Source organism: Muntiacus reevesi, chromosome 15, assembly GCF_963930625.1.
Source record: "Muntiacus reevesi chromosome 15, mMunRee1.1, whole genome shotgun sequence".
NCBI classification, from domain to species: domain Eukaryota; kingdom Metazoa; phylum Chordata; class Mammalia; order Artiodactyla; family Cervidae; genus Muntiacus; species Muntiacus reevesi.
This window is the reverse complement of record NC_089263.1, coordinates 53,233,424-53,248,120: the sequence shown is the minus strand read 5'-3', so window position 1 is coordinate 53,248,120 and position 14,697 is coordinate 53,233,424. Positions and strand designations below refer to the sequence as shown.

Genomic DNA, 14,697 nt, shown 5'->3' with positions numbered 1-14,697 from the left:
AAGAACCCACCTGCCAATGCAGGAGATGCAAGCAGGAGACATGGGTTCCATCCTGTGGGAAGATCCCTCTGAGGAGGAAGATCCCCTGGAGGGAAGATCCTTTGGAGGAGGAAATGGCAACCCACTCCAGTATTCTTGCCTAGAAAACTAATGGACAAGAGGAGCCTGGTGGGCTACAGTCCATGGGGTCACAAAGAATCAGACATGATTTAACACATGCATGGACCCAAGTTAAACCAGGTATATTTTGAGGATATAAAGATGGGACATACTTCCCCCAGAGACTCCCAGACTTACTGAGTTCTCAGAACATATTTAGATTGACCATCCATTCAACGTCAATCAATTGACAATGAATTCAACCCCTTCAGGTCATCCAGTCAGTCAATTCAAGTCATTTTTTGAATGTCCATCAACAGATATGCAGTATAACTGAGTTAGTTCTTTATCTGAGTAAAAATGGTGGATTTAAAAAAAAAAATAAATCTTAGAGATTTTGTTTCTGGATGATTTGGATAGTTTGCACGTGCCTACACTTTGAGGCCTCCCACGCTCTTCTGAGCCCAGTCTGGGCCTCTCCCAGTTTGGTGGCTCTCTGTCAGGCTAGTGGGGGCACGTTGTTTCCATGCAAGTTACACAGGCACAGAGCCCTGGGAACTTGCTGTCACCAGAGTTTCTGACTGCTCTGCTGTTCCTTCACCCTCCATTCCCCTCGAAGCAGGATAAAGAGCACACATTCCTAAGGCAGTGTTGTTCCCAGGGTACAATTGTCATCCATCACTTCCCGCCGGAAAAATGTAAATATGTGCTGGCCGATAGTGGCGTTATTTATTATCCTGGGCTTCGATAGGGATTTGAGCAGGAGCGGCTGCCGGCCAAGCATTATTTGTTGATTCCCCTGGGAGGCTCTGCTGGGTGGGCAGAGCTGGGGCTGGAGGCGATGCCCAGGGCAAAGGCAGGAACTCTTGCAGCTGAGAAGGCCCTGGGTCTTTGCCATCAAGGCTCTACATCGCTGGGGCGCAGCAGAGGCGGCTGCCACCCTGGAAGTAGGTTCTTGGAGGTTGTCCATGTTGAGAAGGCTGGAGCCTGGCTCCATGGGATGTCCAGACTCTGGTCATTGGGGCTGGGGTGGGAACTGACCAGCATCCTTGGTGTTGACTGATGAGGCACATGGTGGTGATTGTGGTTGGTGGTGTCCTTAGACCCAGGAGACCATCACTTACCTGGCTGAATGTTTCACTGGATCAGTTGTGCTCGCTTCCTGAGTGCACACCTGTACTACCGATGGAGCTAACACTTTGGAATCCTCGGGGCCCCCAGCGCTGCCCCCCTGCCCCCAGTCTGCCATCTACAATGTCAAGAGGCAGACAGTTTTCCAGGTGGGGCAGGAAAAGGCAGCAAAAGCTCAACCCTGTCTCCTCTGCTTCACCTGCCGGGGCCCGGCAGCTTGAGCCCTGTCATCTCTGCGCAGAGGGGGCTGGGGGGCAGGGAGGCCTGGACTTCTCTCTGGCCTTGATGCTATAGCACTATTTTCCCATCTGTGAAATGGGAATCACCAGCCCACTGCATGGGGCGACTGTGAGAGGAGAATGAGGAATCGGGTGCACGGCTCAGTCTCCGGGAAGTGCAGTTTTAATGCTACTGGGTTGGCCAAAATGTTTGTTTGGGTTTTTCGGAAGCTGTTATGGCAAAACCCTAACAAACTTTTCCTCAACTTGATATTTCTGATGGTGCGATGGTCCATTCTGGAGGGGTAGGGTGTAGATGAGCAAACCCTGATGAGAGGGCAAAAGGCAGGAGCCCTACTATGGATGCAGGCAGGTGAGGGTGGGAGTGAAGAGGAGAGGCGGGGCCAGGCCAGATGAATTAAGGGCGCTGGGTGAATCCCTGTGGAGTTTTGTCAAAGTGAGGGCATGGTGTCAGGAGCACCCATTACAGGACCCCCTAAGGTGCAGTGTGGGGAGAAAAGAAAGTAGGATTCATTTCAGCAAAAACAGTTTTGAGTACTGTGTACACCACATGAGAAATGGGGCCATAATATAGCTTGGTCTCCACGCTTTGACGGTCCCAATGAAGGAGAAGAGGCTGACTTGGACACAAGTACCTGCCCAGCAGCAGACAGGTGGGCATGTGTACCAACAGCGTGGGGAAACCCAATCTGAGCAGAGGGCAGCAGGAGGTGAGCCCCAGAGCTCTGGAGTGGAGGAGGGAAGGCTGGAGGGCTCCTAGAAGCTTCCTGAAGGAGCAGTGGCCCTAACATAAAAGATTTTCATGCGTGGATGCAGTCAAGTGACTTGCAAGCTTCCGCTAGCGAGGGATGTTTCTCTTCCTTCCGTTATTGTTCTCAGAGGTGTTTATCATGGCTCTGTGCACCCAGAAGGTACCAACAGACCTGTTTATATGTGAATGGATAAGTCTAATACAAAATACATTTCTAAGTCAAGTAATGGTTGTTATCAAGGTGAACCTGCTTTCAGAGAATGTTGGACAGGATAGTAAAACAGTGCTTAAGGATGTTTTCTTTTTGGCCATTTTCCTTGTAGATTTCCAGGGAGCAGATTGGCTCTGCCCCCTCCAGAAAGGCCAGGGTCTCCTAGTGGTACCTTTAGGGAGGTGATATAACCCGGGGACATAATCAACTGCCTCCCAGACAGACAAGCAAGCAGCTAGCACCTCTGGTGGCTCCAGGACTCTAAACAGGTATAGGTGACATTCTTTGGAATATGTCTGTGTTACAGATGTGGATGAGTGTGCAACGGATTCCCACCAGTGCAACCCTACCCAGATTTGCATCAACACCGAAGGAGGCTACACCTGCTCCTGCACGGATGGCTACTGGCTACTCGAAGGCCAGTGCTTAGGTAATACAGAAACCCTTGAAAGTGAATGATTGCCTCAGGGTATTGTGAATTGTGGTCACGGCTGGGTGGTCTAAGGGCAATGTGCTTTTCTTTGGGGCTGGGGGTGGCAGAAGACTGTTGAGCTTACATGGAGCACCACCCTTTAAGATCACTTGTCACCATCACCACATCATGGCACGTCATCACCAGAGATTTTTTCCCCCCACGTGCTTATTTTTGGGCTTCTCTGATTGCTCAGTTGGTAAAGATCTGCCTGCAATGCAGGAGACTCTGGTTTGATTCCTGGGTCAGGAAGATTTGCTGGAGAAGGGATAGGCTCCTACTCCAGTATTCTTGGATCTACCCAATCCAGTATTCCCTCATGGTTCAGCTGGTAAAGAATCTGCCTGCAATGCAGGAGACCTGGGTTTGATCCCTGGGTTGGGAAGGGAAGATCCCCTAGAGAAGGGAACAGCTACCCACTCCAGTATTCTGGCCATGGTGTTGCAAAGAGTTGGATGTGACTAAGCCACTTTCACTTTCTCTTATTTTTATTATGACAATGATGGTGGTTTACTCACTAAGTTGTGTCTCTTGCAACCTGATGGACCGTGGCCTTCTAGGTTCCTCTGTTCTTGGGATTTCTCAGGCAAGAATATTGGAGTGGGTTGCCGTTTCCTTCCCCAGGGGATCTTCCCAACCCACAGATGGAATCTGCATCTGCTGCATTGCGGGTAGATTCTTTACCACTGAACCACCAAAACATGTTTTTGTCCAGTGCCAAATGTAGACAAGATTGCGGCAGCCTGGCTCCCTGCTGTTGACAATTGGGATTGATCCATCATGGCTGCAGCCTCTTACTCTGCTTTTCAGGCCCTGAACCTTGCTGTCTTCCTCCCTTTTGCTGTCCTGTTTATATAGAGTCCAATAAAGACTCTGCCAGGATAGGAAGGTGCTTTTCAGGCCTTCATCACTGCCTCTCCATCATCAGAATTTTTTAATGTAACTTTTAAATGTTCATATTTGGTTTTACCTAGACCTTCTTTCTGCCTTTGGAAATTTATAACAGAGGCAGGAAGTGATAGAGGTGAGGGTTATTCTGTCCCTAATTAGCTGCTGCTGCTGCTAAGTTGCTTCAGTCGTGTCCGACTCTGTGCGACCCCATAGATGACAGCCCACCAGGCTCCCCCGTCCCTGAGATTCTCCAAGAACACTGGAGTGGGTTGCCATTTCCTTCTCCAATTCATGAAAGTGAAAAGTGAAAGTGAAGTCGCTCAGTCATGTCTGACTCTTAGCGACCCCATGGGTCCCTAATTAGAAATCCTACCAAAAGAAGGGAATGCTTGCTTTGTCACAGAAATGTCCCAGGTCTCAAATGTGAATCAGGGGATTCAGATCTAACATCATCTCCTTCCAATACCCCATCATAGCCCCCACCCCTCGCCCACCCCTCTAGCTCTGGTGTTTTTAAAGAAGTCAGTCAGCACCTATTGAGAATTTTGTCCCTTGCAGTTGGCATCGGCTGTATGATCCCTCTGTTTATTTTTACTGGAGGGCTATTTTCCTTTCTTCCCCTCTAGTCTTTGGCTTAGCCAAGTGAATGCATTCATAGCAATCTCTAGTTGTCATTTTAATTTCTCTTTCTAGGGTGTAATTTCTTTGCTGTTTTCTTGGAAAAGTCCTTCTAGTTTAAAGTCTCAAGACACTGTTCTGTTGCCTGAAAGTCAGTCCTGGAGGTGCTAAGAAATAAATCCAAACAACATGATGGAAACAAACAGACAAAAAGATTCTTTTTTCCCGTTTTCTCTTGATTGAGATTGAGTTGAGGTCTCCTTTAGAGCCCTGCCCAAAGGGGCCTGACAAGCCAGCCTGGACCTCACTTGGTTCTCCTTTCCAGGCACCGAAGAGCTGGCTGCAAATGGGCATATGTGAATATGATGATTGCCTTGCATTTTAACCAACCTCAGCTATTATGGAAAATTTGAGGCCACTGATTTGAACATAAGCAGATCAGTGTGAGTTATTTGTATGGGAACTCAATATGTAGCATTTCAGAGCTGGAAGGGATGTTGTATATTATGTCACCCACCTTTTATAGAGTTGGAAACTGAGACTCACAGAGGAGGAACATGTTGGACAAAGAGTTAGTTGAGTCTAAAATCTGTGTTCTGTTTGTCAGCCCAGTTTTTTTTTCCCCACAAGGGGGTGCTAGAGAAGACCAGGTGACCGGGACATGCAGGCCGGATTGCAGAGACCTTGGGGCCGGGAAACCCCTCCCCATCTGAGTGGGGACAGTAACTGGGACATTCCTCTCCCAGGAGGGTTGCTCTTATCACAGAGCATGAAACTTTAGGAAGGATGCTCCTGAAGGCCTAATGGTGCTGCACACACAGTCTGCTTACACTTGACATCCAAAGTGAGGACCTTTCCCCAATATGGCTAAGCTTGTGCCTTTTCCTGGCCAAACTCTTCTTTTGCTTTCAAGGTGCAAGTTCCATAGCCATCCACCACCCTTTCTGCATGACTTTGGAGGCATTGCCTTTGCAGAAAAAGAAGGACTAGGGGATTGCCTTTCCTCCAAGCTACCCCTAAGGCAGAAGATGCCCTCTTTCCCCCCTGCTGCCTCTCTGGGCTTGGGGATGCACCCAACTGCACCCACATAAGAGTCAGGACCAGCAACTGCATAAGTCAGTGTGCTTTCCACGTGGGAGCTGAGTGCCACTCAGTAGGCAGTGAGGTGAGCTGGGTTAAAAGTAGCTGCCAGTCAGAGATAAAACAGATTGACAAGGGCAGGGCACAGCTTCTGAGGGGGGCTGAACAATGAATAATGTGGAGGTGGGGTCCCTTCTGGCAGTTGTTCAGTCATTCAGTCTTGTCCAGTTCTTTGCAACCCTATGGACTGCAGCTCACCAGGCTTTCCTGTCCTTCACTCTCTCCTAGAGTTTGCTCAAACTTATGTCAATTGAATCAATGTCATCCAACCATCTCATCCTCTGTCTCCCCCTTCTCTTCCTGCCCTCAATCTTTCCCAGCATCAGAGTCTTTTCTGATGAGTCAGCTCCTCTCATCAGCATCAAAGTATTGGAGCTTCAGCATCAGTCCTTCCAATGAAGACTATTGCTTTCTGGCAGTAGGTGGTAGAAGCCAGGCACAGAGACAAGTTCTAAGCTGATCTTCCAAACCCTGGATGAACCCTGGTTCCAAAGGAACTGGGATACCAGAGGGGGAATGTTTAGGAGGAGTTGAGGATGAAATAGGGACCTGTTATAGCTATAAGTGAGGTGAGAGCTTAGTCCCCACCAGGAGGCTTCATTCAAAACATCCTATCTTGCAGGAGTGATTTCTCCAGCCCATCAGCCTGGGGTGTTGGGAGGTGCTTTCCCATACTCAGACTCCCCATTGACTGGTACATGTCAGCCTGGCTCTGCTAAAAGGAACCATTCACCCACATAGCTGCTTGCTCAAGAAATGCTGGTTGTAGTTTGAAAAAGGTGTGTTTATCCAGAGTTTTAAGGGTGCTGTGCTACAAGGAGGAGATTCAAGGTGAACTCCAGAGTCCTCGTGCTCCTGGGTTCACAGGTCTCCAGACTGCAGTACTCCCCACCTTGGCCTAGCCGGTACTCAGTCTTGTTCCCAACAGCCAGACATATTCATTATTTATTATTATTTTTAAAGAAATAATTATTTATTTGGCTGTGTCAGGTCTTAGTTGCATCATGCAGGATCTTTCGTTGAAGCGGGCAGGCCCTCTAGTTGTGGCGAGTGGCGGCTTCTCTAGTTGTGGTATGTGCATTGAATTGCCCCATGACGTTTGGGATCTTAGTTCCCTGATCAGGGATTAAACTCATATCCCCTGCATTACCAGGTAGATTCTTAACCACTGGATCACCAGGGACGTCCCCATATTCATTATTAGTGGAGCTGGCAAAAAGCCTATAGGAACCAGGCTATGGAATCCTCTTACACTTTAACTTGTCCCTTCCCAGAGCAGTGACATGTTTCTGTAGAATCTGAGTGACTGTCAGGGTTGGATTCATCTTAGTGTTAAGTCTTAGATTTGGATGAAATCCTAGAGGTCACCTTGACCAACGTTCCTCTCTAAGCAAAAATTTTTTTCTGCAACTTTCAAGATAGGTTCAGGTGTTCACAAGACTAAGACAGGTCATGGAGGATGGTGGGGAGATTGAACCCGGAATCCAGAGGGTTGTCACCCTCCCTGTGGCTTAGTTGGTGCTGTCTTTGCATTAGTTCCCCTTCGCTTCCCTTTGTCATCCTGTTCCAGAAGAGATGGGCAGTAATGATGCTGGGGGTGGCATTGGTGATGGAGAAGAAATATCTTACCTTGCTTGCAATTCTGTTTCCAGACATTGATGAATGTCGTTATGGCTATTGCCAGCAGCTGTGTGCGAATGTTCCGGGATCTTATTCCTGTACATGCAACCCTGGTTTTACCCTCAACGAGGATGGAAGGTCTTGCCAAGGTATGTGATGTGAATGATAACTTGAACACAGTGTGAAACCCTAGATGCTGTCTTCTTCAAAGTCTGACAGCTTATGTCGGTGAGAAACGCCGTTGTTAAAGTGTATTTCCACTCACTGCCTGCTCATGCCATTGCTTACAGAAACCTGAGATCCTCACTGAGCTTATGTGAAACATGTCAGGATGTGCTCTGCGCATTTACTGAGATTAGAACCACATCATCCACCAGCTGGGAGCTTACGATTTCATGGATTTACTTCTCTCTATGTATCCGCTGTCCACAAGTAGCCTTGCCAACATTTTTGATCAGTCAGAAGCTTTCTCACATGTCCTCTAGCCTGACTGAGTTCAATTCCCGAGGCCCAAAGAGGGATGAAGAGAGAGGGCTTGGATGAAGAGAGAGGGCTTCTGATTCCTGCTGAATTGTGAGATACTCACTTTATGCAAGGGTTTCACAGGCAACTTAAAAAAATTTTTTTTTGTTGTTTATTTGTATATCTTTTATTTTATTTTTATTTATTTTTTTAAATTTTTTTTTATTAGTTGGAGGCTAATTACTTCACAACATTTCAGTGGGTTTTGTCATACATTGACATGAATCAGCCATAATTTTATTTATTTTACTTTTGGCTGTGCAGGGTCTTCATTGCTGCATGGGCTTTTGCTAGTTGCAGCAAGCAGGAGCTCCTCTCTAGTTGTGGTGCGTGGGCTTCTCATCATGGTGGCCTCTCGTTGCAGAGGGCGTGCTCTAGGGCTTGGGAGTTCCAGTAGTTGTGGCACACGGGCTGAGTTGCGTAGTGCCGTGAGGGATCTTCCTGAGTCAGGGATGGAACCCTTGTCTCCTGCATTGGCAGGCAAAGTCTTTACCCTGGAGTCACCAGGGGAAGCCCCACAGGCAACTTCGATGCCTGTCATTATAGCTGTCCCTTCTCCGTGCTAGGAGGGCCTGTTATTTAGCCAGGAGTCCAGTGGTGCTGGTGGTGGTAACTTCCCTTACAACCCGACATTCCCTGCAGTAACACAATGAAACAAGGGCATTTTCTGACTTTCACATGATGGCATCATATACTGATAAGTAAGAAAAACAAGTTCCAGGCTTATGGCAGTTTCCAGCGGAAGGTATCTTCTGCTCAGGAAGTGAATAGGGGACTTAAGACCCAAGGAATTAGCGCAAGTCCTGCCTGGCCCCCGGCTCCCCGCCCCCAGCCTGCAGCCTGGGGCCTCCAGTCCCTGGCAGCTGCCCCATCCAGGGTGGAGACAGCGCCAGAGACTCAGAATGAGGTCTTTGTTTGGAGCCGGCCACCAGCTTTTGCGGGATCCATTTCCTTGTCACAGCACTCGAGGTCTGGCTGGCAGGCTCCTGGCCAGCTAGTTGGAGGATATTATGTCTCCATTAGTTTAATCGTATCTAAATCATTGAGTAAACAGGAAGGCATCAGCGTTAAAGAGCTGGATCCTGGATTCTTTGTCAGTCTCTCTTCCAAAGCTGGTTCTGCTGATTGTTCCAAGAAGTCTCGACTATGTTCCTCTCGCCAGGAGAGGTCATTTTCTTCTGAGAGCAGAGGCTGGCCTGGGAGGTTGAGGGAGTTGATTGCACAGGGGAGCAGGCGCCTGGCTCCTTTGCTGCTGTGATAAGTGGCTTAGTACAGATGCAGGCTTCTCCGTGCCAGGGCTGGAGGTTCAAGATGCCAGCCCCTCCTAAGGCACGGCCACTCACAGAGAAGCCGAAAGACCATGGTGTCCCGTGGAAACCGTCCTCTGACAAGGAGCAGTAACATACCTGGCGATGCCAGGCCCAGCAGTGTGATGAAGCGGCAGACACAGCACCTAGGCCTGGACTCGGGCACTCGGCCACTGGGATATTGCATCAGCGGGGCCCACAGCGACACAGGATGTGACAAACTCCAGCGAGCTTTTGTATTCCTAACTCCTCAAGCAAGGAAGACAGCTTTGCCCTCGTCAAAGCATTGTCACATTTGTTCATTTCACGGAGCCCCAACAATAGCCTTGCGAGGTAGGCAGGGCGGATGAGGAAATCAGGCTTCAAAGATGTTAAGCAACTTGGCCAGAGTCTGGCAGCTAGGTGATGGCAGAAAGAAGCGTAAAGCCCAAGAGTCCAGTCTTCCTGTCCAGCAGGTTGGAGTGGGGAGCGGGTCTGCTCCCACAGGATTCAGAAGGGCCCTTGGGCATGTGTGGAGGGCAGGGCTGGCCTGAGAGGGCTGCCAGGGCCCTGGGGGCAGAAGTGCAAGTAGCTGAAAGCTGCAAGAGGGCGGGTCTTGAGCTTGCTCTCCCTGCACAACCAGTCTCTGGCCGGAAGCTGAGGACTTGAGCCCTCCTTCTCCTCGGTGCCGTCCTGCCTGGATAGCCTGGCATCACACGTTTTCCTGGCCTCCTGGGTGGACAGCCTCTAGACTCCCTTTGCACTGGAGGAGACTGGCATCTCCCTGGACTCGGCCTGTATGGCCATCTATTTTTTTCTGCCCCTCTGAAAGTTTCAAAGATGCCAGGAAGCGGGAGCTATATGGATATGGGCTTGCCCTCTTCTGTAAGAAAAACTTCTCAAGCCACTTCCCTTTTTATTCTGAAAGCATTCAAATCTCTATTAAGAGTCTGAAGAGGTTTGCCTGGACTTTGAAAGGGATAGAAATTTTCTCAGCTGGCATTTTGGTCATTGTCATATGGAGAAGTGGGGAGAGGAGCTTAAAATGAGTCAGCCAGTGACATTGTACCAATGACTCCCTCCTTGCCTCCCCTTCTCTGAGCTGTGCAGAATGAATCCTGTGTATTGTGGAAAGACCCCTGACTCACATCCCATTTTCAACTGTGCCCTTGCTAGCTTGGGGACTTGGGCACATCTCTCAACTTCAAAACCGGGATAAACATCTTTGTTGATGTATAATTGACATAAGATGAACTGCACTGTTAAAGGCACATGATTTCATGCACTTTGACATACACATATCTCCTGAAACCGTTGTCAACTCAAGATAGGCACTTCAGTCGTGTCTGACTTTTTGCAACCCTATGGACTGTAGCCTGTCAGGCTCCTCTGTCCCCGGGATTCTCTAGGGAAAAATACTGGAGTGGGTTGCCATGCCCTCCTCCAGGGGATCTTCCAGATCCTGGGATTGAACCTTCATCTCTCATGTCTCCTGCATTGGCAGGTGAATTCTTTACCAATTGTGCCGCCCGGGCAGCCCAATGACTATCCTATCACTCCTTAAAGTTTCCTTGTGCCCTTTTGTGCTTCTCTCCTTAACCTACTGAACTTGTGACATGGGTTGATGATTCTGAGCCCAGGCAATAAGGATTCGGTGAGTACGAGATCCTTCTGTAATAAACAGTGACATTATTTATGTCCATCTATCTTAGTTGGCTCAGGCTGCCATGACAGAATATTATACCATAGACTGTGGTGGCTTAGACAACAGAAATTTACTTTCTCACAGTTGTGGAGGCTGAAAGTCCAATGTGAAGTTACCAGCATGATTGGGTGCTTGGGTGCTTCTTGGCTTGTAGGTGGCCACCTTCTCCCGGTGTCCTCACACAACAGAAAGAGCAAGAGCAAGAGCTCCAGTGCTTCTTTTCATAAGGGCCCCACTTTTATGAGTTCATTTAACCTTAATTACCTCCCAATGGCCCCATTTCCAAATATCATCACATGTGGGGATGAGGGATTCAACATGTGAATTTTGGAAGGGACACAGTTCAGTCCACAGCCATAGTGAATAGTTATTTTTTGTAAATTATCATGCTTATTTACCCCTTTATCTGAAACTTCAAAGTCAGTGGGGGTGAGGTAAGGGCTAATTGGGGATGGGAAGTAGCAGATGTAGCCTAGAAATTCCTGTTGGCGAGCCTTGGAGAGTGGACTTGCTTGGAGGTATAAACGTGTACATGTCTACACACGTATATGATATGTATATATGCCGTTTCCACCCTTCCTAACTTGCAACCCCAGAGGGGATGTATAGATGGAGCCCATGGTTCTTCAGTGAACACGTTGGGGTCTGAGCTCTCCATCTGACAGTTCTTAGATGGAGATCCTTGGTATCTGTGGATCTGGTCTCCTGATGGTAGTGGATTTTGTTGCTGGTGCATTCTTCTGCTAAGTTAATACAAACATTCTCTTGTGGGAATGGTCAGTGATATGCTTTGATTTTCCACAGATGTGAATGAGTGTGCAACTGAGAATCCCTGCGTGCAAACCTGCGTCAACACCTATGGCTCTTTCATCTGCCGCTGCGACCCAGGATATGAACTTGAGGATGATGGCGTTCATTGCAGTGGTAATGAGCTTGGGTTTGGAGACTTCCACTTGTCCTAGGGGCACTGGGGCAGGGGTTTCTTCACAGGTGTTTCCTCTTGTTTCCCAGGCAGATTTCCAGTTTGGGACATTTTCCAGTGCAGCGGGGTTACAACCACACAAAATAGAGATGAGTCACTTCCCAAAGGTGCCATGCAACTGCCTGTCCCTTGTTATTTGACCCTTAATGCAAAAATCAGTGGAGCTAACTTTTAGGATCTGACATGGGGCTGAAGAGGAAGAGGAATTGCCTAATTTTGCATGCTGGTTTGTTATCTGTCTTCACCCAGCACTGAGTCAAGTCATGGGAATAGGGCAGATAATACTAATAGAATAATAGCAGGAATAAAAGCGAGTCTCACAGGGTAGGGTTGGGAGGGGGAGTGTTGAATGAATGAGATTATGTATGTAAACTATTAAAATCTCTATAATCAGTGCCTAACTTCAGACCTGGCACACCATGAACATGCAGTAACTAGTTTGCGAATCAACTAATGAATGATTGGATGTTGAATGAATAAAATCTTAATTTGTTGTGAGAACACAGATGGTTCAGTTGACCTTTTGTAAATTCCTTCCAAACCCAGGAAGCTATGACTCTCTGCTCATGCTAGTCTGTGGATTCTATCATAATTATCTTAGAAACTTGTAAACTCTGGTAAACTCCTTGAGAATAGGAGTAGCTTCTTGCTCCTATCTGTTCCTGTAGCATTCTGCAGAGGGCCATGTATAGTTCATTCTTTGCTTCATTTTTCCTTCTCTTCTTTCTTTTCCTGTTTTTTGTAAATGTTGACTTAAACTCCATTCTATTCAGTTTTAGCATCATCAGCAATTGTAAAGGAGCACAGTCCAAATTAATGATGCTTCACTGTATTTTTCAAAACAAGTGGGCCATATCCTAGAGTGAAAATCTTTTCGTCCTTCAGAATAGAAAGTTTCCTAATCCTGGATTTCATTGTAACAGGAACTGACCAAGGCCATGAATGGAACTTGTGTGTAGCTTTAGGTAGGACTAGAGTGTTTTGGGGACAGAATTCTCTGAAACAAACGAGCCCTTCTCCCCAGGGCCAGGAAAGACACAGCCACAAGTAGGCAGTTACAGAGAGCCTTAGGCCGATTAAATGTCAGTCCCAGAAATAGCTGTAAAATACCCTTAGGCATAAAAAGCTACTCTCTTCCTAGATTTCAATCCCGGTCTCTCCCCACCTCCTGTGGCACTCTTTTGGGTGAATCTGGGCTAAGGAACTGAGAGGTGAGAAGTTTAGCATGATGGGATGGGATCATTCATTTTTGGAGAATTGTCTGCACATCCACAGATGTGGCCACCTGCAGAGAAGGTGTGAGAGAGTGACCGTGGAGTCAGAGCCAATTTCAGATTCTAGCTCTCCTGCTCAGTACTTTCCTGGCCAAGTCACTTCCTGAGCCTCAGTTTCTCATTTGTTAACAAACAAACCAACCAACAAACACCTTCACAGGGGCAGTCATCAAGATGAAATGAGCTGGGGGACTTAAGTGTCATTTGTGTTCATTTAACTTTCTCTAAGCCTAGGTGTAAGACGCTTCTGGTTTGTCAAGAAGCCATCCTTGGTGTTTTGGCAAAGATTTTCAGTTGGCTCACTTTAACCAAAATGGGCATCTTTTTTTCCCCATATCCGTCATGATGCACACTTTCTGAAATCTTCAGGTAACCCCTGTCCACTGTGGGCCTGGGCTTCCCTGATGGCTCAGCAGGTGAAGAATCCACCTGCAATGCACGAGACACAAGAGACGCAGGTTTGATCCCTGGGGCAGGAAGATCCTCTGGAGGAGGAAAATGGCAGCCCACTCAAATATTCTTACCTGAAAAATCCCATGGACAGGAGAAATCTCCCCTCTGTTGAGGAGCCTGGCGGGCTACAGTCCATGGGGTCGCAGAGAGTCAGACAGGATTGGCAGGGATGTTTGCTGGGAGCTTGTTGTCCGTCCTTTCCCACTCACTCCCTTGTGCTGCTGGTTTCCCGGCCGGGAACTATGACCTTCACGGTGTTGTTCCAGCTGAGTGATCTGACCCAGGAAACCACGATAGATTCTCATGTGACTGCTTGAAACTGTGCTCCCTGCCAGAAACTGGCCTGTGTTTCTTTTTTTATTCCTGCTTCAATCTTTAATAGTCATTTTTATTGGAGTCTAGTTGCTTTACAATGCTGTGTTCATTTCTGCCGTATGGCAAAGTGAACCAGCTATATGTATACACATATCCCCTCCTTTTTGGATTTCCTTTCCATTTAGGTCACCACAGAGCACTGGGTAGAGTTCCCTGTGCTCTACAGTCTGTTCTCCTAAGTTATTTATTTTATACATAGTAGTTCTTGCCTGGAGAATCCCAAGGATGGGGGAGCCTGGTGGGCTGCCATCTATGGGGTTGCACAGAGTCGGACACAACTGAAGTGACTTAGCAGCAACAGCAGTGTGTATACATTAATCCCAGCCTCCCAGTTCTTCCCATCCCTATCTTCCTCCCTTGGTATCCATACATTTGTTCTCTATGTCTGTGTCTCCATTTCTGCTCTCCAAATAAGATCATTTATACCATTTTTCTAGATTCCACATATATGCGTTAATATATGATATTTCTTTCTGACTTACTTCACTTACTTATCTATTGTGTTGTTCAGTTGCTCAGTAGTGTCCGACTCTGAGAACCCATGGACTATAGCCCACCAGGCTTCCCTGTCCTTCACTATCTCCCAGAGTTTGCTCAAACTCATGTCCTTTGAGTCAGTAACCTCTGTGAGCCTCAATCTCCTCTCTGTTGAATATGGTTAGTAATAGCACCTCTTTCTAGGGCTGAGGTGAGGGTTGAATGTCATTTACCCATCTCGTTCTCTGTTGTCCCCATCTCCTGCCCTCAATCTTTCCCAGCATCAGGGTCTTTCCCAAAGAGCTGGCTCTTCACATCACATCACATCACATCACATCAGGTGGCCAAAGTACTGGAGCTTCAGCTTCAGCATCAGTCCTTCCAATGAATATTCAGGACTGATTTCCTTTAGAATGGACTGGTTGGATCTCCTTGCAGTCCAAGGGACTCT

General features: G+C 47.7%; 1 protein-coding gene across 3 annotated transcripts in view; it reads left to right on the top strand.

The window, feature by feature from the left end:
- FBLN5 (fibulin 5) overlaps nucleotides 1–14,697 on the top strand; it is an 86,109-nt gene that overhangs the window by 53,100 nt on the left and 18,312 nt on the right. For all 3 annotated transcript variants that reach the window (XM_065906353.1, XM_065906354.1, XM_065906352.1), the window contains 3 exons: nucleotides 2,739–2,861; nucleotides 7,205–7,321; nucleotides 11,490–11,609. In XM_065906353.1, coding sequence (XP_065762425.1) covers nucleotides 2,739–2,861; nucleotides 7,205–7,321; nucleotides 11,490–11,609 — 360 coding nt within the window. The remainder of the gene's footprint in view (nucleotides 1–2,738; nucleotides 2,862–7,204; nucleotides 7,322–11,489; nucleotides 11,610–14,697) is intronic.